Source organism: Felis catus, chromosome C1 (genome assembly GCF_018350175.1).
Source record: "Felis catus isolate Fca126 chromosome C1, F.catus_Fca126_mat1.0, whole genome shotgun sequence".
Taxonomy (NCBI): domain Eukaryota; kingdom Metazoa; phylum Chordata; class Mammalia; order Carnivora; family Felidae; genus Felis; species Felis catus.
In genome coordinates this window covers 85,596,498-85,622,200 of record NC_058375.1, presented here as the reverse complement: position 1 = coordinate 85,622,200, position 25,703 = coordinate 85,596,498, and the positions used below count along the sequence as shown (strand labels likewise).

At 37.7% G+C, this 25,703-nt stretch overlaps 1 protein-coding gene across 3 annotated transcripts; it reads right to left on the bottom strand.

Moving 5' to 3' along the window:
* Positions 1-1,403: 1,403 nt before the first annotated feature.
* RTCA (RNA 3'-terminal phosphate cyclase) lies at positions 1,404-25,469 on the bottom strand. Of its 3 annotated transcripts, XM_023258938.2 has the most exons (11): positions 25,199-25,469; positions 24,990-25,090; positions 23,073-23,216; positions 19,438-19,561; positions 16,893-16,951; positions 15,206-15,347; positions 14,472-14,596; positions 12,137-12,195; positions 7,281-7,375; positions 4,692-4,796; positions 1,404-1,767 (listed from the first exon to the last, which is right to left on the bottom strand). In XM_023258938.2, the coding sequence occupies exons 1-11, from the start codon at positions 25,241-25,243 to the stop codon at positions 1,666-1,668; spliced, it is 1,101 nt and encodes a 366-aa protein (XP_023114706.1). In that variant the 5' UTR covers positions 25,244-25,469; the 3' UTR covers positions 1,404-1,665. The 3 variants fall into 3 exon arrangements, with proteins under 3 accessions (XP_023114706.1, XP_044892214.1, XP_023114707.1); XM_045036279.1 differs by lacking the exon at positions 25,199-25,469 and having other exon boundaries at positions 23,073-23,294; XM_023258939.2 differs by lacking the exon at positions 25,199-25,469 and having other exon boundaries at positions 23,073-23,231.
* Positions 25,470-25,703: the final 234 nt, after the last annotated feature.

Here is a 25,703-nt window from a genome sequence, read left to right as displayed (position 1 = left end):
GAAAAATAAACAGAAATTCAAATCACTTCTAGGACTTAGCAAAAATTTCTTTGCACTTGTCCCACCTTCATTTTACCTGAGCTGAGACTCAACAACAGTGACATACCAAAGCCAAGATTAATCATAAACTCATCGTGTATACTGAGTTGACCCTAAATCTCGCTCTACAAAATTCCCAATTTCTGTATTCCAGCCTACCTCTTCACACTGTTGCACACCCGGCCAGAAGCAGCAAGGATATGATTACCCTAAAGACCTCCAAATTTATCACAACCCCTCCAAAAACTATACTAAAAGTGTAGTTTTACTATAAAATAGAAAGATATTCCATATCTCATGTTATACAAATGAGATTTACCTACTTCATGAAAACATAAATAGTAAGCAATACTTTTATCACATCTTTAGAGCAAACTGAACCCAACGATCCAAGGCCACAAAAATCATTGATTATCATCATCATGATTATGTACCTAGGAGTAATTTTTTTTCATTATGTTGATCTATACAGACTAATTCAGCACTTTCTGAATGTATTATAATACCATCCCCTGGATCCATACCTTAAACTATGTTTTAATCATCATCAGATAAAGTCTAAGACAGAACCACGTTTAAAAGACTTCCTCATATTAGGGCACCTGTGTGGCTCAGCTGGTTAAGCATCTGACTCTTGGTTTCGGCTCAGGTCACAATCTCATGGTTTGTGGGATTGAGCCCTGAGTCAAGCTCAATGCTGACAGAACAGAGCCTGCTTGGATTCTCTCTCTCCTTGCCTCTCTCTCTCTCTCTCAAAGTAAATAAACTTTAAAAAATAAAAATAACCCTCTAAAAAAATATAAAAAATTAAAAAAAAAAAAACCTTCCTCATTACTTTACAGGACAGCATGTTTAGCTGGTACACCAAACTGGTTTAATTTGAGTCACAATTTCAACTGCCTACAGTGACCAGGAAGTAATCTAAATGAGGAAACAGACTAGGTATAAGATAACCGCGAGTGATGAAAAGCACATTCTGTTGTAAAGGCGCTCAATTATATTTTAATTAGATTTTGAATCTGTTGAATGTTTTGAAAGCCAAACAAAAACATATCTGGGCTGAATTTGGACAAATTTACTAGGGTTCAATTTTGCAATCCTCATTGTTCAGCTTTCAAAACATTCACTAGATTCAAAATCAATATTTACCAAGTGCCCACTAGAAAGAAGAGACATATAATTAGAATGAGAAAATGCTTATTAAATGTTATTGTTGACACAGCAAATACTTGTGCAAAAAGTTGTCTCATTATGCATGAGGTTTCAGTAACCTAATTAAAACCAGACACAAATTACAGACCAAATCTACAGCCTTGACTTACTCTATTATATAAGAAAGAAAAACACACTTCAGGTAGAAAAAATACTCTATTTCCATACTTTAATACTGAAATCAGCTATCATACATATCCATCAACTCTTGTATTTCATTGTCTTTATCTCAGGAGATAGTCAAAGTGAGATTAGTTAGATGAAGCATTCTCAGCAAATCTGTAACACTCTGTACTTCATCTCCAAATTTAAGTCAGGTCCTTTAATAAGTTACTGCTTATTCACTGCTGTGTAATATTTATGAAATGAATTAGTGCAATATATCATTGAGGTATTATTTAAAAGGCAAATACCCTATAGATATGGATTTGTCATCCCAATTCCTTGGCACTCAATAATATAAGTGTCTTTAGAGGCATCGTCTTCATCTTCTGATTTCTTCACAGAGAATTTAGCCTGAAACCAGAGAAGCATTTAGTATATAAGTAATATAAAGAGAGATAGAAAGCCCTTAAGTCCAACATAAATAGGCAAGTAATTAATATCAAACTCATTTTATTGAGGAAGCTAGAGGCACAAAGATCAAATGACTCATGAGAAATTCAATAACCTAAATATAAAATATTTTGCTCCAGAAGCATGACTCTTGTTCAAAAGTAATATATACTTGTGGAGTTCTGTCAGAATGTATAGCCTAGGCCCTGCTCCGTATCCACTGAATCAAAATCCCCAGGATATTTGCAGCTAGGTAAATACCATTTTCAAAATCCCAACTGTTAACTATAACACCCCTTTACTACCTACTTCCTATATTTTTTCTAAAACATAGCATTGAAGCATTTATACTTCTCTGATCTTGTCAAGATCAAGTTTCTAAATCCCCTCAAATTTTTCTTGTCAATTTAATTCCCTAAAAATGCTATTCAAAAAAATCTAGTTCAAAGAAGGAAGGTGGGGGGATGCCCTTCATCTTTATTGGCCTTAAGATGGTATTTTTCACTTGTTAACTAATTGAAGTTTGGCTTTGAAATATATGGTTTCTATCACTGCATTCTGGAAACATGATTTTTTTTTAAAGCTACTGCATTCATTCTGATAAAACAATTAAAATCAAAACAATTGAGTAGGTTGAATTTGTAGCAAATGGATTTCAAATGCGCCTAAGACCTTAGGATTCTATGAAACACAATTTGAAAACCATCATTCTGGGGCCTACTGCATAGTAATATTCACAAATTATTCCAGTTTCAGGATTATGTGACAGTATACTGTATATAGTAGACACTGAAAATTACTGTTGAATGAATAAGCACTGAATTCTGAGCTACATAGCCAATTACTTGTGTAATTATATATATGTATACATTTCAAATTGTAAGCATTATGTAAATATGAAACACAGGAACACTCAAGGAAATCATTTCTAGCCTATATATAAATATACTGAAACTACAAAAATTTAAAGTTACAAGGAGTCTTAATGGACTATGCACCAGTCTCTGATTTTACAGATGAATTATCTGCACTGAGGCACAGAAAGAAAAAGCAGCTTGCCCCAAGTCACTCAGTAAGATACCACAAAGCGGAACAAGAAACCAGAGCTATAAATTCCAATTCACAGCACTCTCCGCTATGTATTCACTTCAAATAACATGTCAGTGTCCACTATATGCAAAGTACTATAAAAAGTGAGGACTAGGGGCGCCTGGGTGGCTCAGTCGGTTAAGTGTCTGACTTCAGCTCAGGTCATGATCTCGCGGTCCGTGAGTTCAAGCCCCGCGTCGGGCTCTGTGCTGACCGCTCAGAGCCTGGAGCCTGTTTCGGATTCTGTGTCTCCCTCTCTCTCTGACCCTCTCCCATTCATGCTCTGTCTCTCTCTGTCTCAAAAATAAATAGACGTTAAAAAAAAAATTAAAAAAAAAAAAAGTGAGGACTATATGAATGCAACGTAGTCCCTGCCATCAAGGAGATCATAGTTTACAAAGAAAAAATGATAATACAGCATAAATGGAATAATAAAAAGTACAGTTAACTATCTCTTGACATGAAATACAATTTACCTTCAATTCCTATTATCCTTTTCCTACAACTGAATCAAAATCTATCTATGCTTTCTAATAACAAGAAAAAAGGTGTATGTTATTAAAAATCATACAAATAAACGGTTAGAAGCAGGGCAACTCCCAACTTTGTGCTTGCTACCCTTCTATAATAGCTATTTTTTTTAATAATGTGCATTATTTTTATAATTTTTAAAACTACTTAAGGTCACCTTCCTTCATAAAATTCTGAATTATAAATTATAGATCACTTTATGAAATTACATTATAAAGACTATAGCAAAACAGGAACATGCAACTACTGAAAAAGGCAAGAAATGAAGCTATATGCAGTAAATGCAAAAAAAAAAAAAATGAAAAGAGAAACACTTTTAAGAGGAAAATACCTAAATGTCAACAGTGGTTGTTGGCAAAAGGGACTATAGGTGGGTTTTTTTCCCCTTATTTTCCAAATTTGCTATAAGGAAATTACATTAGTTTCAGATAAAACGTACAAATTTAGTCATTTTTTTTAAACTAAGAATCCTGCAGAAAAGGTATTAATATGAGCTTATATACTAATAAACCCTGTTTCACTAAAAAATTATAAATCTACTCTTATAAAAGTTTAGGGGACTGGTGTTAAAATTTCAGCAAATATTCTATTCTACCGTAGAATCAAAAGAAAATGAAACATGTAAAATTTCATATACATATTTAAGTTTCTGGCCAACCATGAATTCCTTATGATTTGATTTCATAGTTCTCATGGAAGTATTTTTACTCTATAAGGCAGCAATACACATGTGCTTTGCCGTGTGCTTTCCCAGGTCTGTTCACAGCCCAGCTCTGCCACTAACAAACTATGTGGGCTTGACCAGTTAATTTAATCCCTTTACCGCACTTTACTCACATGCAAAATGGGAATAAAAATAAACAGCAACCTAACATGGTTATGCAGAGCTGGGGTGCCTAGGTGGCTCAGTGGGTTGAGCATTCAACTCTTGATTTAGGCTAGGGTTATGATCTCATGGTTAGTGTGTTCAAGCCCTTCATCGGGCTCTGTGCTGATGGTGCAGAGCCTGCTTGGGATTCTGTCTCCCTCTCTCTCTGCCCCTCTCCCATTTGCACGCACACGTGCTCTCTCTCTCTCAAGATAAATAAACTTTAAAAAATAAAACGGTTATGCAGAGTAAGATGATTCAGGGCAACTGCTGACTCAGCTCAGTGTCTGCCACACAAGAAGTACTAGGTGAGGAATAGCAAGTATCCTGTTTATTACAATCTGACCCAAAACTGGCTATGATAAAAATCAATTACTCTTTCTAAAGGAATACTCACCTTTGCTAGTTGTTCAGCAAAATGTATAGCCGTTTGTGTATGGAGTGTAACTGGTCCTGTTTTTATTCTGGAAACTCCACAGGCTAATGCCATGAAAATGATCAGCTATTAAAAAAAGAACAAAGAAGAAAATTTTCACACATTTACTAATATTTGGAGTTAAAATTCTACTGCTTACCATATGAAAATACTACTAGAAATCAAAATAGCTCAAAGCATTTCTACTTCTTCAGGTTTCCAGAAGTCCTAAGAAGATGACAGAAAACCTCTGTCACCCACAGTCTGTGTTGTGGTACAGAAATGCTCAGTAGCAGTTGTCAATACAGCCTTTCTAAAATTTGTGTTTAAGAATAAAACAGAGAGTTAAAAGTTAATATATCAGACCAACTGTCTCTACAAGGTGGAATATATAATATGACAAGCTTCTTCCATTGTCTAAAATTACAACTTTTTTTAAGTTTATTTATTTGAGAGAGAGAGAGAGATAGAGAGAGAGAGAGAGAGAGAGAGAGCATGCACGTGAGGGGGAGGGGAGGAGGCGAGGGAGAGACAGAATCCCAAGGAGGCCCTGCTGCTGAAATCAAGAGTCGGACACTTAACCGACTGAGCCACCGAGCGGCCCCTAAAATTACATTTTAGTGGGTAAACAAATACACTAATACAGAATTCCTTAGAGTATAGAGTACACTTGGGCAAGAAAGGAGAGACTAGAAATAAGGGAAATAAGAAACTAGTTAAGGAGAGGTACCTAGGTGGTTCAGTCAGTTAAGCATCCATCTTCGGCTCAGGTCATGATCTCATGGTTCATGAGTTTGAGCCTTGCATTGGGCTCTCTGCTGTCAGCACAGAGTCTGCCTCAGATCCTCTCCCCCTTCTCTCTCTGCCCCTGTTCTCTCTCTCTCTCTCTCAAAAAAGAAAGAAAGAAAGAAAGAAAGAAAGAAAGAAAGAAAGAAAGAAAGAAAGAGAAAAAAGAAACATAAAAATAAAAACAAAAACTAGTTAAGGGGCACCTGGATGGCTCAGTTGGTGAAGCATGAGACTCTTGATCTGGGGTTGTAAGCTTGAGCTGCACACTGAGTGTAGTTACTTAAAAAATAAAATCTTAAAAAAAAAAAAAAAAACCAACAACAAAGGAAAGAAACCAGTTAAGAAATCCTAAAGAATACATTTCTTACTTGGAAATATTCACCAGCATTTCTCCATATGAATAAATGTGTTAAGTTTAAGAGGTCTATGACACATCCAAGTGGAGATGCTGACAGGCACAAGGGATAGAGTTAAGGAGAAAGGCCTGAACTAGGTGATATAAATTTGGGAGTTGTCTGTGCACAGGTGGGACATAAGCTATGAGACTGGACAAAACAACTGAGCCAGTGAATACAAATGAAGGAAAGAGGCATGAGCCTGAGCCTAGGGATTCTCTAAAACTTAGAAGTTGAGAAGATGAAAACAGCAGTAACAAACTACCAAAAGACTAGAATACGTGGTCAGGGAGATGAAAAGAAAACAGTGCTTCAGAAACCAAGTGAGCAAAGAATTTAGAGAAGGAAAGAATGACCAACTGTACCAAATGCCATGGCCAGGTCAAGATGAAAACTGAAATCCGAGGAATATAAATTCCAGAAAAATATTTAAAAACTGATTGAACGGACATGCCAATCAGTCTCTCAAAGTCAGTGATAAAATTTTTTTTTATTTTTTATTTTTTAAAATTTACATCCAAATTAGTTAGCATATACTGCAACAATGATTTCAGGAGTAGATTCCTTAGTGCCCCTTACCCATTTAGCCCACCCCCCCCTCCCTCCAAGTAACCCTCAGTTTGTTCTCCATATTTAAGAGTCTCTTATGTTTTTGTCCCCCTCCCTGTTTTTATATTATTTTTGCTTCCCTTCCCTTATGTTCATCTGTTTTGTCTCTTAAAGTCCTCATATGAGTGAAGTCATATGATTTTTAACTTTCTCTGACTGACCAATTTCACTTAGCATAATACACTCCAGTTCCATCCACGTAGTTGCAAATGGCAAGATTTCATTCTTTTTGATTGCTGAGTAATACTCCACTGTATGTATGTATGTATGTATATATATATATATATATATATATACATATATACATACACACTACATCTTCTTCTTCCATTCATCCATCGATGGACATTTGGGCTCTTTCAATACTTCAGCTATTGTTGACAGTGTTGCTATAAACATTGGGGTGCGTGTGTCCCTTCGAAACAGCACACCCGTATCCCGTGGATAAATTCCTAGTAGTGCAATTGCTGGGTCGTAGAGTAGTTCTATTTTTACTTTTTTGAGGAACCTCCATACTGTGCAGAGTGGCTGCACCAGCTTGCATTCCCAAGTGATAAAATTTATATTCAGTCTGGGGCACCTGGCTGGCTCAGCTGGAGGAGCATGAGATGCCTGATCTCAGGGTCAAGAGTTCAAGCCCCACATGAGGTGTAGTAATTACTTAAACAAATTTTTAAAACTCAATAAATAAATAAATAAAATAAAATGTATATTCAATCTAATTATCCAATACTCAAATCTAATAGATTCAAAGGTTTTATCCTAAAAGCATCGTTACCTGGTCTTGCAGATACTCATCCACAGCACCACCATGTCTAAGATTTGCTAACAGCATTTCAGCAGCTTCAATTCCAACCTTATCTGCATTTACACCTACAACATACACAATGTAAAAACACACAACAAAGCACATCAATTACTAAGAATCAAAGAGTTGAATTAATATAACTCAGTTAGCCCTGGTATAACTTTTTTTAGGCGCCTACTCTGAACTCACCCAACCAACTCACCCAAGATTTTTAAATATATTTAATCTTCTGAGAGCTTAGCACATGCAAATGGTTTATATCTTTAAATGAACCTAGTGGAGGAAAAACCAGGCTGTATTTGGCCCTATTTTAAAAGTATTAATTATGGGGGCACCTGGGTGGCTCAGTCAGTTGAGTCGGTTGAGTTCAGTCGGTTGAAATCGACTTCAGCTCATGGGTTCGAACCCCACGTTAGGCTTTGTGCCGCCAGCTCAGAGCCTGGAGCCTGCTTTATGTGTCTCACTCTTTCTCTGCCCCTCCCCTGTTCATACTCTGTCTCTCTCTTTCTCAAAAATAAATAAAAACATTAAAAACATTTTTTTATTAAAAAAAAAGCTATAATCCTATAACGCTATGCCTGTCAAAATTTGAAATTTGCAATTTATACATGTTATAATTAGTCTGTAAGCAATCCATTAGAATTAAAGGGTATTTTTTAGAAGTCAGAGAATTATGTTTCATGTAAGGAAAAGCTGATAAAAATTCTCATATCAACTATTGTAAAATTTTATTCCTTTAAGATTTAAATAGGCATTACCTTATTTTGAAAATAATACAGAATACTTATCCCCACATCCCACTCCCTGCTTCTCCACACATGCCCCAAATCTTCATACAATGCTGAATACAAAATAAGTGTGTCAGAAGCAGTGGAATGTCAAATGATGCTTTTAAAGTATTTACTTTAAACTAAAAGAAGCCCCGGCTACAAATAAAAATGTCTTTCAAGGACATGTGGTTAATTTTTGTTCCTATTTTATATTTGGAAATTCATTTGATTATATGTATACCTTGGTAAGATTTCCCAGAAAAGTGGAATTTTCAAAATTTTAACTGTTTCTCATTACAGCAGTTATTATAATATAATAAATTAACTATCTTTACAACATCAATCAGTCAAGTACATGACTGAATGAAGTAGCTTGGAACATGTGGTGTGAATCTCAACTTCTTGGGTAAACTAGGTTGCTTCTTCCAAATGGAAATGGAAATGGAAATGGAAATGGAAATGAAAATGAAAACGGAAATGGAGATGGTAATACCCAAGTTGTAAAACTTGTTAAAGAAATTAGAGATAATACTTACAAAGCATATAATACCATGACTGGTTCAAAATAAGCTATTAATAATAACAGTTAATACTGAGTACCTACTATGTGTGTCCCGTACTAAGTAACAGGAACTGTTTCCTTTGCTAAGACAACATAAAAATACACTTCTATATTAGGAGAACCAGAAGATCAGTAGGTACTAAATTCTACAGTATAAGCTAGGACTTGAGAGACTCTCCAGGCTAATTCTCTCACTCAATAGATAAGTAAACTAAGATCAAAATAGTTTTAGTGGCTGAAATAGTGACAAACATGACTCATCAGTTACAGGTTACTGCTTCTACCACAGATGACGTCATGGACAACCAGCCAATGCTACTTCTGGTAATAACTCTTAGATGTTAGGATTCAGGGTCTGATAATTTTCTAGTTAATTTAAATAAGAAATGAAAGGGGATAACGGAAGCTGACATTCTCTCTGATATCCTTAATATATATACTATCTAGACTAAGAGACAAGACCCCAAGCTGCTTTTACATTTGCTAATCCCATCTCATTTGACATCTGTGCCTGACAGGAAACAAGGGAGAGCACCAGCAGAAGCCAATCAGAGCAAGTATATTGCTCTATCATCTATTCCCTCCTACCATTATAATTCTAAAAATAAATACTGTGCATTCTGAAACTGTGTTGTCCAAAGACAACTTCAAAGTAAAAGTGGTCTCAAATGACAAAGTAAGAAAAGTGTTGTTGGAATATGAGCAATTTTTTCAGGGCTGGTCAGCAAAGTTAATTCTAAGTATTGCTAACAACAAAGTAATGATTGGTTTACAATCTCAGTGCGATATACCTAAAACTATCATCTACCCTGGCAAACTAACTCTACCTCCTATGTCGCAAGTTGAAATGCTTCTAGGTACCCAAGGTAGAAATCTAGAAGGTCATTCTTCACATTGCCTTCCTCACTTCCCATATCCAACTGGCCATATCTATTCCCTCTCCTAATATTCTTGCATCAGTACTCACCTCTCTAGCCCCAATCACTGAATCCCTTTGTATAGGCCCTCATCATTTCTGACCTAAACAGCTGCAACAGTCTTGTCTTCCTGCCTCCAATAAAGTTTTCCTGTAATCAACCACATAGCTATCAGAATTACCTTTCCAAAGATCTGATATTACATTCCTCCTTAAAATCTTTAATGCTTTCAGGATGCCTGGGTAGCTCAGTCAGTTAAACACCCAATTCTTGGTTTTGGCTCAGGTCATGATCTCACGGTGTGTGGGTTCAAGCCCCATGTCAGGCTCTGTGCTGACAGTGCAAAGACTACTTGGGATTCTCTCTCTCTCTCTCTGCCCCGCCCTTGCCTTCCCCCTCTCTCTCTGTGAAAATAAACTTAAAATTTTTTTTTTAATCTTTATGTCTTCATGACAAAACCCAAATTCCTTTATATGACCTGTCAACAAAGTCCTTCAAAATCTGGCCTCTGTCAACCTCTCTAACTTCATCTCCAGTTCCCTGCTCCAGACCCTACACTCATCATACATACTTGTAGTTGCCCAAACACAGAACACTTGTTTTTGTCAGCACTGTCCTTTGTCCTTCCTCCTTAGCTCACTTTTTCATCTGGGTAATTTCTACTTATCTACAGAACATACTAGAGGATTGTTGAATGCAAGAAGCCAGATTTGGGGTCAACCAGCCCCCACAGGAGTATTAGCTGTTCTTCCCCTGTGTTCCTATGATGCCCTGGGAATACCATGGTCTGTCTCCTCTACCAGACTAAGCCAGGAAACAGGACAGTGGCTCAGATATCTATGACCCTAGCATATAGTACTTGGCACATCTTGGTGCCCAATGAACTCATATTCCACCCAATGTCTGCCAAGCACTTATTACTTACATGGGCTCCCAGTCTCTGCTTTATATTTGGCATTATCTTTGCTTCCTCAAGTCCCCATAGATCCTGTATGCAGTAGCTCACTATCCACACTGATTCTTCACTGTCCCTAACAAGTAATTAGTGTACTTTAAATACGTATTTTTGATCACTACTTCCCAAACTTCATTGTACTTCAGAAATATGCAGTGAGCTTGTTAAAATATATCCTTGGACTCAACTTCCAGAGATTCTAATTTGATAGGTATGGAATAAGTCCCAAAATGTGTTTTTCTAACAAACTCTCAGATGATGCTGATATGTTACTTGTCCACCAACCATAGTTTAAATAGCACAGTTTTAAATAGAATTCATTTAAGCCAGGTCAACTGGAGACATTAATTTTATTTATTCTATTATGTTGTTAAGATTTGATACCCAACTAGTATCTACATCTACCAAACGAGCAGAATAAGATTATCTGAATTTTTTTGTATTCAGCAATAATAATGTGGTAAAACAGCACAGCAAGGGTAAGCATCTTTTAAAGATCTACAAAGTAGGAATAAAGCAATCAACTACCACACAAACATCAAGAAATTCAACTAGAAGTCGCCTTGCCTCGATGGCAAAAGTAACTTCAAATATTAAGTCAGAAGTATACACATCTCTCTTCTTCCAAATATGCTCAATCTTAACTACATTTCCCTTTCACAAAAATACTGTTTTTTGAAATCACCAATGTAGTAACTGATGCAGGGAAATATCATCAATGGACACTAAAGCCACTGGATGAAAGTTGTATAGGAATAAGATAATCGGATGGTATCAAAGTATTATCCCAGATGACTTACTATTTATAAAAAGAGAAAGAATTTATAGCAGACATACCTGGAGGATACTATTTAACCAAATGATCACAGTCACCTTTACCAATAAAGGACAAACTGACCTTATCACTAACCCTGTTGTGATACAATGGAATGTACATAGCTACCTATGCAATATTCCTACTAAAAATGTTTCATCTGAATATATCTAATCATGAGACAATCAGACAAGTCCAAATTGTGAGAAAATGGCCTGGACTTTTCAAAACGTCAATATCATGAAAGGGGAAAAAAAAGGTGATATTTTCTGTAGTAGAAAAGAAACTAACCAGAAATGATGACCAATCGCTGGGAGTGCTCCAAAAAAAAAAAAAAAAAAAAAAAAAAAAAAAATCCCCCATTGCTCTAAAAAGTATTTTGGAGGCAAGTGACTAGGTTGAATATAAAAGACAAATTCTTTGGGCATAAAAATGGTATCATGATTAGACAGGTATTGTTCTTTGGACATGCATGATGCAGTATTCAGGGGAGAGATATGGTATCTCCTACTTACACTGAAATAGTTCAGAAACATATACAACTTGTAGCTAACAGTTGACTACTGGTAAATCTAGAAGAACAGTGTATGGATGCTAATTAGTCATTCAACTTTCTTATCAGTTTGAAATTTTTCAAAGTATAAAGTTAGGAGAAATACTAAAAATTTAACTGACTCTAAAACAGAACCAGTTAATCATATCCTTTTATACTTGTCATCTATCATGCTATAATGTTCTAATCCTGACAGGTAATTAAAAATTTTCACACTAGCACTGGGAACTGTGAACCCACTTCATTTATCTATACCTCGTTTACCAAGCGATGATCCAGCAAACAAACAGCCAGTAGATGTCTCAGCAATAATGCTAAATAGGAAAAAAAAAAAAAAAGGATTACTATCTATGCAATAAATATTCTAAAATTACACACAAATACAACCAGGGGAATAGTGGTTATTAAATATGTAGAATCAGATCTACTTAGTAAACTGCAAAAGCGAAATTCTTCACACAGAGAGCAGGATGATTAGCACTCTCCATCTTCATCAGGGCATTAGTACCCTTCAGCTCTTCTGACAAAAGTCACACTAGATTCTAATCCGTTCACAGGTAAGGAATGGCTCTCCTTGAAGTTACATCATTCACACTAAATGATACCATTTTTACTGTACTATAAAGTGTTTTATTATTACCTAAAGTGAAAAGGTCTTCCTACGTGTTTGAATATAAGTGACCAACTTAACGTAGACTGCTATATCCTTAGGATGTTATATATGAACCACAAAACTAGAACTTTTGATACACAGAAAATAAGGAGGAAGAACACTACCAAAAGTCATCACTCCCAAGAGAAGCAAAAGAAGAAAGGGAGAAGAACTACAAAAACAACCAAAAAACAATGAACAAAATGGCAATAATTACATACCTATCAATAATTACAGTAGCCAATAGCAACTCAACTGTCCATCAATAGATGAATGGGCAAAGAAGATGTGGTATACACAATGGAATATTACTCAATCATAAAAAGGAATGAGATCTTGCCATTTGCAACAACATGGATGGACCTAGAGGGTATTATGCTAAGTGAAATAAGTCAGATGAAGAAAGACAAATACCACATGATTTCACTTACATGTGGAATCTACAAAACAAACAAAAAGCACAAAAGACCCATAAATACAGAGACCAAATGGATGGTTGCTAGAGGGGAAGGGATAGGAGGATGGGCAAAATGGGTGAAGAGAAGCGAGAGATACAAGCTTCCAGATGCAGAATGAATAAGTCACAGGGATAAAAGCCACAGCAAAGGGAATACAGTCAGTGGTATTGTAATGGCACTATAAGGTGACAGATGGAAGCTACCCTTGTTGTGAACAAAACATAACATATTGTCAAATCACTACGTTGTATACCTGAAACTAATGTAACCTTGTGTGTCAACTATACTTCAATAATAAAAAAAACTGTATTTCTACAGAAATTTTTGGTTTCATTTTACATTTTTAGATAGTAGTATCAAATGCAGAATGTTTAAATCTGCATTTAAAACCTTTAGTAGAAACTCCAAAAAAGAGACTTTCTATCCATAAGAGACACTCTCATACTTCAAAAACTCAATTAAAGCAGTCTTAAATTTGGGGTACAGTCAGTGGAGCATGCAACTCTTAATCTCAGAGTTGTGAGTTCGAACTCCAAGTTCAGTGTAAAGATTACTTAACAATGAAATCTTTAGGGGCACCTGGGTGGCTCAGTCAGTTAAGTGTCCAACTCTTGACTTCAGCTCAGGTCATGATCTCACAGTTTGTGAGATTGAGCCCTGCGTCAGGCTCTGCACTAACAGCACAGAGCCTGCTTGGGATTCTCTCTCCCTTTCTCTTTGTCCCTTCCCCACTTGCACGCGTGCATGCGTGCATACTCTCTCCCTCAAAATAAATAAATTCATGAAAAAATAACTTAAAAAAAAGCATTTTTATATTAAATCAACAACTTGTATTTAAATAATATAATGTTTTCTTTTAAATTTGTTTTAACGTTTATTTATTATTGAGAGACAGAGAGACACAGAGCATGAGCAGGGGAGGGGCTGAGAGATGAAGAGACACAGAATCTGAAGCAGGATCCAGGCTCTGAGCTGTCAGCACAGAGCCTGACACGGGGCTCGAACCCACAAACCATGAGATCATGACCTGAGCCGAAGTTGGGACACTTAACCAACTGAGCCACCCAGGCACCCCTATAATTTTTTCTAAATAGACCTTTGCCATATCTAATATTTACATGTACATGGACTTCACATTTGAAGTACAGAAAAACAACTAGAAATATTTCTCTCAGGATCAGCTTCAAAGGCTAACTTCTGATTAGCTTAAACATTTAAGTTCTCTTAAATGTTAAGAGAAATGTTAACAGCAAAAGGGCTCTTACAATGTAATAAAAGGCAAACCATCCTCAGGAAAAAAAATCCAGAATAAAATAATCATCTTAATTCATCACACTACTGGTTTGGGTAGGACTATCCTTAAAAATGTGCCTTTTTAAAACTGTAAAACTTAAACAAAAGAACTACAAATATTTAATTTAAACAGGATAATTACTTCAGCGCTCTCAATCAGTATCCAGGAAAAAGTACATTGTCTTACATTATCCCATTTCCATTGCCAAAGGCTTGGTCTTTAGGTTCCTGAACAGGCTGGATGTTAACATACAGATCCCTAATCTCCTTTCTGATGCATCTTACAGCTGCCGCCGCCATATCTTTTGCCACCTATTTTGGCAAGACAGAAAAAGAGAATAAAATAAGGATTATTTTGACAGTTGTTTTCAAGCCTTCAAAGACACATACAGTAATGAATATCTCTTACAGGGATTAAGAAAAAGCTTGATCTTCAAGTGTAACACGTAAGTTCAGGGGAAAGTTTTAATTAAAAGATTTATTAAAAAATTAAGTGCTCTGAGGCACCTGGGTGGCTTAGTCGGTCAAGCATGTGACTTCAGCTCAGGTCATGATCTCGCGGTTCATGAGTTCAAGCCCCACATCGGGCTTGCTGCTATCAGCTGTCAGAAAAGAGCCCACTTCAGAACCTCTGTCCCCCACTCTCTCTCTGCCCCTCCACTGCTCACATGCTCGCTTGCGCTCTCTCTCCAAAAATAAATAAAACATTAAAAAAATTAAGTGCTTTTGGGGTGCCTGGCCTGTTCAGTTCATAGAGCATGTGACTCTTGATCTCAGGGTTCTAAGTTTTAGCCCCATGCTGGGTGTAGAAATTACTTAAAAATGAAATCGTAAAAAAAAAATATTAAGTACTTTCAATGATTTCAAAATTTAGATGATATAATACTTACCAAGACCCACATACACTTCTAGACAACTTACTTTAAATGGCAAAACACCAGCAACAAAAGCTCTTCCATATATCTTAGTCACAGAGCCACGGTCCGTTAAATTTATTGGGTTCAACTGTTTAACAGGTGACATTCGGACAATCACTTCACCACCCCCTTTTGGGTAGTAGCCCCTACAAAGAGTATGACAAATACTCACATAAACTTATTATATGACAAAAATACAGCTCAACATTTAAAATAAAATAACACATGAATTATATCCAAACATACAACTCGTGTTTGAAATTTCCAAGCAACGTTTTAGATCTGTGCTGTCCAATATGGTAGCCACAAACTACATGTGACTATTTAAATTTAAATTAAATTTAAAACTCAGCTTCCCAGTTGCACTAGCCACATTTCAAGTGCTCAACAGTCTTATGTGGCTAGTGGCTACCTTACTGAACAGATAGGGAACATACCCATCAATGAAGAGAAATTCTTTTTGACAGTGCTGTTTTAGAATATAAACTCCTTGATGGCAGGAGTTTGTCTATTTTCTTCCTGCAATATTCCAGTGCCTAAAACAATGTCTGATACGTAGGAGGTACTCAATAAAATACGATGAATATTAAGTCAACACAAACAAAATTTTAACTCAAATATTTAGTGTCACTTATTCTATAGAAGAGGATGGGAACATACAGATGAGAGTAACTGCTCCTATTTGCAAGGAGCTCCCTCATCTGGTAGAGAGATGGCTCTACATACAACTTACTGGAACACAAGTCAGGCTGTAAAAAAGACTACAAGAGGGATGCAAATATGAATTCCAACTGAGACACACTCATGGACAATTCACACAAGAAATTACAGGTTAAATTTTGAAAAAATATAGGATTTCCAGTTTTTAGGAGAGCAGGGAAGGAAAAACATGAACAAAGACATGAAAGCCCAAGGCACAAAGTAAGTTTAAAGAATAGTAAGCAATCATATGTTAGAATACGTGGAGGACAGGGGCACCTGGGTGGCTTAGCTGGTTGAGTGTCCGTCCAACTCTTGATTTCAGCTCAGGTCATAATCCCAGGGTCATGGGATCAAGCCATGAGTCAGGCTCATCCTGAGCGTTGGAGCCTGCTTAAGATTTTTTCTCTCTTTCTTTCTGCCCCTACCCCCTGCCCCCACTCATGCTCACTCTCTCTCTGTCTTCCAAAAAAAGAAAAAAGAACACATGGAGAAGGTGGAATAAAGTTAGAAAGGTCAGCTGCAACAGGACTGCAGCACACTTAAATGCCACACCAAGAAATCTGGCCTTGTTATAATAACATGTGGCAGAAGGGAAGCCTTGAAGGGAAATAACCTGAAAGTCCAATGTGCTTCTTAGGGAAACAATTCTGATTGCACCGTGGGAAGAATCCCTTTTATGACCCTGCAGTGCCTAGTCCAGTTGTCTGCGCATAGAAAGTATTCAATCTGTGCTGAACATGAACAGCACTAGGTATGAAGGTCCCTCAGTGTAGCAATTCCCTTGAAAATATTTCTCCGAAGAAACAAGCAAATACCATATATATCTGCTTTCAAGTCCCCATGCGCCTGCTGCTTACTGTTTTTAAGCCATAAAACATAATTATTTTCTACAAGAAGTAGTGGGTTCCAGAATAATTCTCTAAGGTCTAAGCTTCCCACTATCTTTAGCACAAATAGTGGGTCAAAGGGCTAACAAATAAGTAACTTACCTCATTTTAATATCACAATTAAATTGGAAACCAAATTTTTCCACAATTGGTTTGAAAACCTGGAAAATCAGTTTATTGTTATGTTAACCACAAATATTCACTGATTCAGCAAGTATTAAACAGTATTATTAAACAAAAGTGCTCTGCACTGAGCTGACAAGAAGGTATTACAGATAAACACTGATATAAAAATGTGTAGGGTAGTTCTATTTCTCAAATAAAATAACTGACATGTAAATTAAAATTAAAATTTTAACATTTAATTAATCAGGGTTGTGCAAGTCTATCTAATGAAAAAAATACCAGAACTCACGATCCTTGATCCCAGTGGTTATTTTACTCCACAGGACAGTATTTCCTAACTAATCCTTTGCAATATAATACATAAGAAATTAGGGGATATTGATAAACAGCATTCCATTCTGCTTTCTCAATTTTTTTATACTTTGAAATTTCACTGCATATTCAAGGTTTTATCCTCATTTTTTCCATTTAACATTATAAACAAAAGCCTTTTCCTGACATCATAAAATTCTTCCTAAGCAGTATTTGAATAACTGTATGGAATTCTAGCATAATTTACTGAGCCATTTCCCAAGTGTTCACTTGCATAATTATATATATTATATAATGATGATTATAGTATATAATGCTCTGCTCAAATACCTTTAACATTTATCTTTGGCTGCATTCTGTAACATTTAATTAGGGTCATTTCCTTGAAGTGGAATTATTAGGTGAAGAGAGATTAACTTTCATTATACACCCTATTAAATTGAATTCTAAAAGATTATACCATCTATTAAAATGGCAAAAAAATTAAATTAAATATCAAGTTCTGTGAAGATGCAGAATAGTTGAAACTCTTATACAGTGCTGGTGAAAATGCAGAACAATGCAGCCACTTTGGAAGCCAAAACAATTTGGCAATCTGTCATAAAATTAGATCTATACTTACTATTACCAGCAACACCTCTCCTTGGTAATTACCCAAAAGAAATGAAAACTTATATTCACCAAAAAAACCTGTACGTAAAAGTTTATACAGACTTTATTCATACTGCCAGAAACTGGAAACACCCCAAATGTCCTTCAACAGATGAATGGATGAAGAAACTGGGACATCTGTATAATAGAATACTACTTCTCTTTTATTGCTAAAACAAGTGACATTGATGAATCTCAAACAAATTATGGTAAGTGGGGGGAAAAAAAACAGGCTCAAAAGGCTACATACAGTATTACTCCTACATACGGTGTTCTGAAAAAAAGACAAAACCAAGACAGAAGATAGATGAGTAGTTGCCAAGAATTGGGGCATAGGGACTGATTACAAAGGGGTCTGAGGTAATTTCTTACGGTAATTCTGTATCTTGATTGCGGTGGCTGGTTCACAACCATATGTCAAAAATCACAGAACTTTACACTAAAAAGGTGTATTTTACTATAAATAATTACACCTCGATAAACCTGGAGGAAAAGAAAGATGATACCACTTCTCTCTCCTACTAAGTATGCCAACACTGAGTGTCATCATTTTGAAAATTTATAGTCAAAATATGGTATTTAATTTTTTACAGTTTATCTAATTAACATGGATCTACCTCTTAACAAATTTTTAAATGCAGTATATCCTATTGTTGACTATAGGTACATGTTGTACAGCTCTCTAGAGCTTATTCATCTCGCTTAACTGAAATTTTATGCCTGTTGATTAGTAACTCCCCATTGCTCTCTTCCCTCTACCCTATTCTACTCTTTGATTTTATGAATTTGATTACTTTAGATACCTTATACAAGTGGAATCATGCCAGTATTTGTCTTCATGTGACTGGTTATTTCACTTAGCATAATGTCCTCAAGGTTCATTCATGTTGTCACATATTCTAGAATGTCTTTTTTAAGGCTGAATAGTATTCCACTGTATGTATAAGCCACATTTTCTTTATCTATTCATCCATCAACAGACATTTAGGCTGTTTTCTCATCTTAGCTATTATGAATAGTGCTGCAATGAACACGGAAATGCTAATATCTCTTCAAGATCCTGAAGATAATCGCACTCAAAGGTGGGATATCTGGATTATATGGTAGTTTTGTTTTTAATTTTTTGAGGAACCTCCACACTGTCTTCCATAATGTCTGCACCATTTTGCATTCCCACTAATACTGCGCGAGGGTTCCAACTTCTCCGCATCCTCCTCAATTCTTGTCAAACGCATGTTTAATTTTTGTTTTAAAGTTTTTCTTCCAAAACATAATTCCTGTATTTATAAAATGACTGATTTATATAATAAGTAATGTAATTCACACAACAATTACACTTGAGGTTTTAAAAGAATTCACTATGAGCTGTGTTCCAAGATACAACACAAAATCTAAAGTAAACACAATCTCTTACCTTCTCCCACAACAGAACTACACACCATAAAGAAATAAACAGGCATACACAGAAACCACTCAGGATATATTTCAATAGAGAATGGAAATTCAGAAGAATACATGAGATCATCTTTAGTTCATCAATAACAACACAAGCCCTTACCATGGCTGTGTAATCAATCTGTGGTGCCATTTCAGCATTAGTTCCACCTTTTAAACGAAGTTCTGATGGAGAAGCAGCAAAGAGAACACAGGGCATTGAGACCTGCATCAAGAGGCACACACTCCTAAGGAGAACACAAAACAGGCTTCAGTGAATTTTATTTTCAAAGTCTTAAGATCATGGTATTACTACACAGCACCATTCGCTGAGGCACAGACAACTGGGAAGGCAGGTGTATACCCAAGTCTAAAGTTAAAAAATACCCCATTAAAAAAAGAGGGGGGCGGTGCACCTGGCTGGCTCAGTCAGTACAGCATGCAACAACTCTTGATCTTGGGGTTATGAGTTTGAGCCCCACGCTGGGTGTAGAACTTACTTTTAAAAAAAAAAACACCACCACCCCAGGAACTGAATGATAAAATCCTGAATCTTAAAGAAAGACAGTATTTTATAGGAGAAGGAACTGGCCTTGAATGATCAGCAAATCTGGGTTTGAATCAAACATTAGTTGTATGATCTTTCTTTAATTTACAAAGTAAAAAAAGATTTTTTTTTAATGACACCATTTTTATAACATTTTTAAAATTTTTTTAAATGTTTTTATTTATTTATTTTTTTGAAGGAGAGAGAGACAGAGCATGAGCGGGGGAGAAGCAGAGAGAGAAGGAGACACAGAATTCGAAGCAGGCTCCAGGCTCTAAGCTGTCAGCACAGAGCCTGATGCAGAGCTCGACTCACAAGCTGTGAGATCATGACCTGAGCCAAAGTCAGACGCTCAACCGACTGAGCCACCCAGGTGCCCCAATTTTTATAACATTTTCATAAAAGGATTCTTGAAAGTACAATTTATGAAAATGCATTTAATGCAAAGTCTAAAAACACACCAGAGGAAATAGGGTCAATTAAATTGTAATAACATTCATACAGTGACAGTCACACACACAAAGTCAAGGTCTAGAAATACTTAAATAATTTTATTTGAATCTCTACCATGCACAAGGCATTGTTCCAAATATCAAGTTAAGATACAGATCCTACCATCATGGAGTTTATGATATGATAGGATAACATTTCACAAAGACTGACAGCTGAATATTTTACATGGAAATAAGTTTAAAGGAAATAATCTTTGCTGTAACTCACCTCTGTTTGCTCATTCTAATAAAATAATGTGAGAAGTCATGAGACATAATTATAGAATATATTTTATAAAATGAAACACTTGGTCAGATTTTCTAAATGAGCTGTCACATTCATATATAGCATAGATAGACACAGATGAAGCATAGATTAGACATAGGCTCTAATACAAAAAGACTTAACTTTCTTATAGTAACAATGCATATGTACTGAAATAAACAGTTTCTATTTATTTATTTATTTATTTATTTATTTATTTATTTATTTATTTTTTAACGTTTATTTATTTTTGGGACAGAGAGAGACAGAGCATGAACGGGGGAGGAGCAGAGAGAGAGAGGGAGACACAGAATCGGAAACAGGCTCCAGGCTCGAGCCATCAGCCCAGAGCCTGACGCGGGGCTCGAACTCACGGACCGCGAGATCGTGACCTGGCTGAAGTCGGACGCTTAACCGACTGCGCCACCCAGGCGCCCCTGAAATAAACAGTTTCTATAAGTGACAATGCATTTCACTAATTTAGTAAAGATTTACTGACTGCATAATGTGGTAGATATCATAAGAGAAAATGTATACAATATAATCCCTGTTCTCAAGGAGTTAAGCCTAGGAGCAAGTGAAAAAACTAGAAAATGTTTAGTTTACAATAAACTGTAAGGTTAAAACTACTAAACTTCTCAGTGTTTATTCCCTCTGAGGAACCCAACATTTAAATGTTCTCCCTACTCCCCTGATAAAATCAGATTCTAAGAATAGTACAGAAAATCTTAATTTTAGGAATAGGAGATTGCAAAAACAAAGGTAGACAGTAGAGAAAACATATGGTACTGTAATCACAGTTAAGGGTAAAAATGTTAGAAAGTGAAGAAGTAAGATAAGTTTTCTTGCCAGGAAAAAGCTGGTTTTAGTCTCCTAAACTGAACTGGATTCACAACTTTAAACTCATCTCTCTTACAGTCTATTAGATTAGAAGTCAAAAGGCCTACATTCTAATGCTAGTTGTGTCTCTGACTCCATCACCTTGCGTAAATCACTTAATACCATTCTCTCATTCACTAAGTGGAGGAAGGATTGGAAATACATGGTTTCTATTTTCCCTCTTGCAGCTTCAAAATTTTACAATTCTGTTTTAGTTCATTTTTAGATAGTTGGTTAAATACAATCCCCTTTCCCTTTTTTGTACAGGATAATACCCAAAATAATATGCAGACTATAAAGAAAGATACCTCAAAATTCCTTAATCCCCTTAGAAAGTTCTCATTTGGCAAACCTTGCCTTGGGCCTGGCAGCAGGTCCCTTTTCACAGAGGTCTATTCACAGCATTACTCAAGTATCAATTATCACTAAATATTTTCATAAACTAAAATAATCAAAATCTATTAAAACAGTTTCTGAAACAAACTGGCATCAGGTTTCCATTACTAGTTCCTATTTTATCCAATTTCCTAGTGAATGGATAGGATTTTGGTAAAAAGATATGGTTTACAACAGCAATCAGACAAATAACTCAGAAAACACAAAAAGTGCTCTCTATGTTTTGTCGATAAAAGGAAGAGTTCCTGGAAAAGGATAAAGGCTCAATTTAATTGTTAAATATCTACTTTTGCAAAGGGGGAAAAAACCCAAGATCAAACCTACAAATTTCTAAACAAGGTAGCATAAGTTATCTATTAAAAGACAACAAGGGGTGCCTGGGTGGCTCAGTTGGTTAAGCGTCCGTCTTCGGCTCAGGTCATCATCTCACGGTTCTTGGGTTGGAGCCCTGCATTGGGCTCTGTGCTGACAGCTCAGGCTGGAGCCAGTTTCAGATTCTGTGTCTCCTCTCTCTATACCCCTCCCCCACTCACGCTCTGTCTCCCTCTGCCTCAAAAATAAATAAACATTAAAAAAAAAGACAACAAAAATACTTAGACTAAAAGTAGAATATGACTCATAATTAGCTGTAAGCCAAGAACTAAATATGCTACATACAATGCAAAAACTACTATTACTACAATGCATAAAAACTTAGTCGTTTTCAGATATTCAGTTTCTAAATAATAAAAAGAAACAAATATGCTATACTATGCACATAAGAAAATTCTAGATATAATAACAGCTATCCAAAACTACATAAAGTGTAACCCTGGAAGGTTACTGTTTTCTCCATTTAAAATGTGGGGAAAACGGACACCTGGGGGGCTCAGTTGGTTAAGCGTCCAACTTCGGTTCAGGTCATGATCTCGCGGTTAGTGAGTTCAAGCCCCACATCAGGCTCTGTGCTGAACAGCTCAGAGCCTGGAGCTTGCTTCGGATTCTGTGTCTCCCTCTCTCTCTGCCCCTCCCCTGCTCGTGCTTTCTCTGTCTCAAAAATAAACATTAAAAAAATATTTTTTAAACGTGGGTAAACAAAAGCTCAAAGGTTAAGCAACTTGTCTAGTAAGCGGTAGTACCTGCATGTGAATCCAGGTCTAGCTCCAAAGCCCATATTTAAATGGAATATAAGTGACACATACCCTGCTGTCTTGGTATCTGCTGTGTGGACTCCACCTTTAATCTTCTCCGGTGTAAACATTATTTCTGTTGAGCCGATTTCTGCCCCCTCCAGTTGCCCATCACACAAATCTCGAATCATTTCCAGTCCAGATAAATGTTGAGGCCTTCAGGTCATAATACTGCATCAAAACGTGTGCATTCAGACTGCCTATATCCCCACATCTTATGACCCATTTATAAAACTGCAATGGCAAGAAAAGAGCAAGGTCTAACCACAACAAGTGCCATTATCTTCAGTGTCAGAGCTGGGTTTTTATGTACCTAGCTAGACTGCCTGCTAGTAGGCATCTTTTAGGGGTCCTTCCAGACCACTTATTTTAGCTAAAACACATATGCTGATACATTGTTGCGAATGAGAAGTGTGCAAAGAGGAATACTGATAAAACTAAATGCCGCCAATCTCACTTGCATGTCATTCAATAATCTATAGTACCTGTTACAGGCTGAATTATGTTCTTCCAAAATTCTTCTGTTGAAGCCCTAACCCCTACTGCCTCAGAATGTGAGTGTAGTTGGAGTCAGGGCCTTTAAAGAGATGATTATGTTAAAGAGAGACAATCTGGGGGCTCCTGGCTGGTTCAGATAGTACAGTATGTGACTCTTGATCTCAGGGTTGTAAATTTGAGCCCCATGATGGGTATAGGGATTACTTAAAAATAAAATCTTAAAAAAATTAAAAAGAGTTAGGGTAAGCCCTAATCTATTCTCTGTGGTATGTTTATAAAAAGAGGAGATTACCACATACAAAGACAGCAGAGGTACACATGCCCATAGGATGCCCACGTGAAGAGGCAGCAAGAGAGAGGCCATCTCCAAGCCAAGGAGAGAAACCTGAAAAGAATCTTCCCGGAAACCAGGAAACCACCCCTGCCACCACCTTGATCTTGGACCTGCAGGCTCCAGAACCATGAGAAAAATAAATTTCTGTTGTTTAGGCCACCCAGTCTGGTATTTTGTCATGGCAGCTCTAGCAAACTAATAAATTCACTGCTGCAAACGACTGCTGTGACTAAGGGAATGAATGTGCACATATATCAATAATTGCCTTTTAATAATTTCAAAATGAAATGTGGATAAAATAACACTCTAAGAGATTGCTGATCTATTATTACAATGCCCAAAGGAATCAGTTTGGCATCAACCTGGGTCCCCTTCTAACAGGAGCACATACCTGAAATTTAGCTAGTGGCACGCCTAGCTTCCCAGACGGAAGAAACAAGGTCAAATGTTAAGGTTTTTCCCTGTCCACAACTAATAATTCTGGCTGTATTCATAGCTTCTTAGAGGTCTTAAGGAAAGCTAGAATAACATCTCAGGGCCCTTTCCTGAGCTATGATTCTAAAATACGCAGCAGTAGAGAATACACAGGTTAAAAAGTGGGATTTTCTCTGGCCACGCAGGCTGTTCTGCCCTGATCCATCTTGCCGGCTGCTGCAAGTTCTCCAGGTACTCGGAATGCCCGATGACGCGGGAAAACATTTTAAAAGATAACGCATCAGGAAGCGAAAGAACTCTAGCCATATGGAGAAAACATGGCCTATTTTCTCAACTTGCCCCTTAAGGCTTTCCAGATTGCACAGCCCTGGTTATGGCTAACCATCCAGGCCTGAGCATGCTCCCCCCGGGACCCTGAGGCCCGGCCACACATTCCTCAACCTTAGGACGAGAATCTTCCAAGCATCACCACCCGGGCTCCCGACGCCCCAGCGCCAAAGTCCGATCAAACCCCAGACCCCAAGGACTGCAGCCCGCCCCCCAGCCCCTCCCCCCCTTCAGCCCCTCCGCCCCTCCAGCCACACCGCCAGTCCCCTAGCCCTGCGCCCGCCCACCCGCATCTCCCAGTTCCGCGGCTCCGCCCCCCAGCGCCCCCGATTTACCTGAGGCCTGGCGTACTGCGGCCGGCTCGGATCTTCTGCACCCGCAAGGGGAGGCCCAAAAGACAGCTCAGGGCTGTAGACACCCTCAGGATCTGGCCGCCCTGCCAAGGGTGCGGGTGGGAGAGGAGAGCGAGAACATCAGACAAGAACGCTCTCCTTCCCAGCCTGGGTTGCAGCGCCACCGGCCTTGCCTCGGGCCCCGTACTCACCCCTTCCATGATCCCGCCATCCACCTCCACCCGCTGCCCGGCCATTGGGAGCGTCCTGGGGCCCGGCCCGCAGCGACAAAGCCTCCGCCCGAGTGGGAGGAAGAAGAGACGCTCGCTCCGGCACCGCAGCTCCGAAACCCCCGTCCCCGCCTGGGGCCGCGGGGGTCTAGCGGAAGCGCGAAAGCAGCGCCCGCTCTCGGAAAACCGGAGGCAGCGGAAACGAACCCCGGCACTCAGGGTCCAGAACCCGGGATCTCCCTGCCCAGCGGCAGTGCGCGTGCGCGCCACGCGGTGCTTAAAAGAGGCGGTGCCAAGCCCATTCAGTCAAATCCCACGCTCTCCCGAGAAGGTCTGGCGGCCCCGGAGGCACCCTGGGGCGTGGTAGGAAATGTGCGGGTTGAGGACTGGAGCCCCGAATACAGCAAAACATGGAGATTGAAGAAAGCCTACGTTTCAACTCAAACTGGATTCTCCAGTTGTCTCTCAGCTTTTGCAAACATCTGTG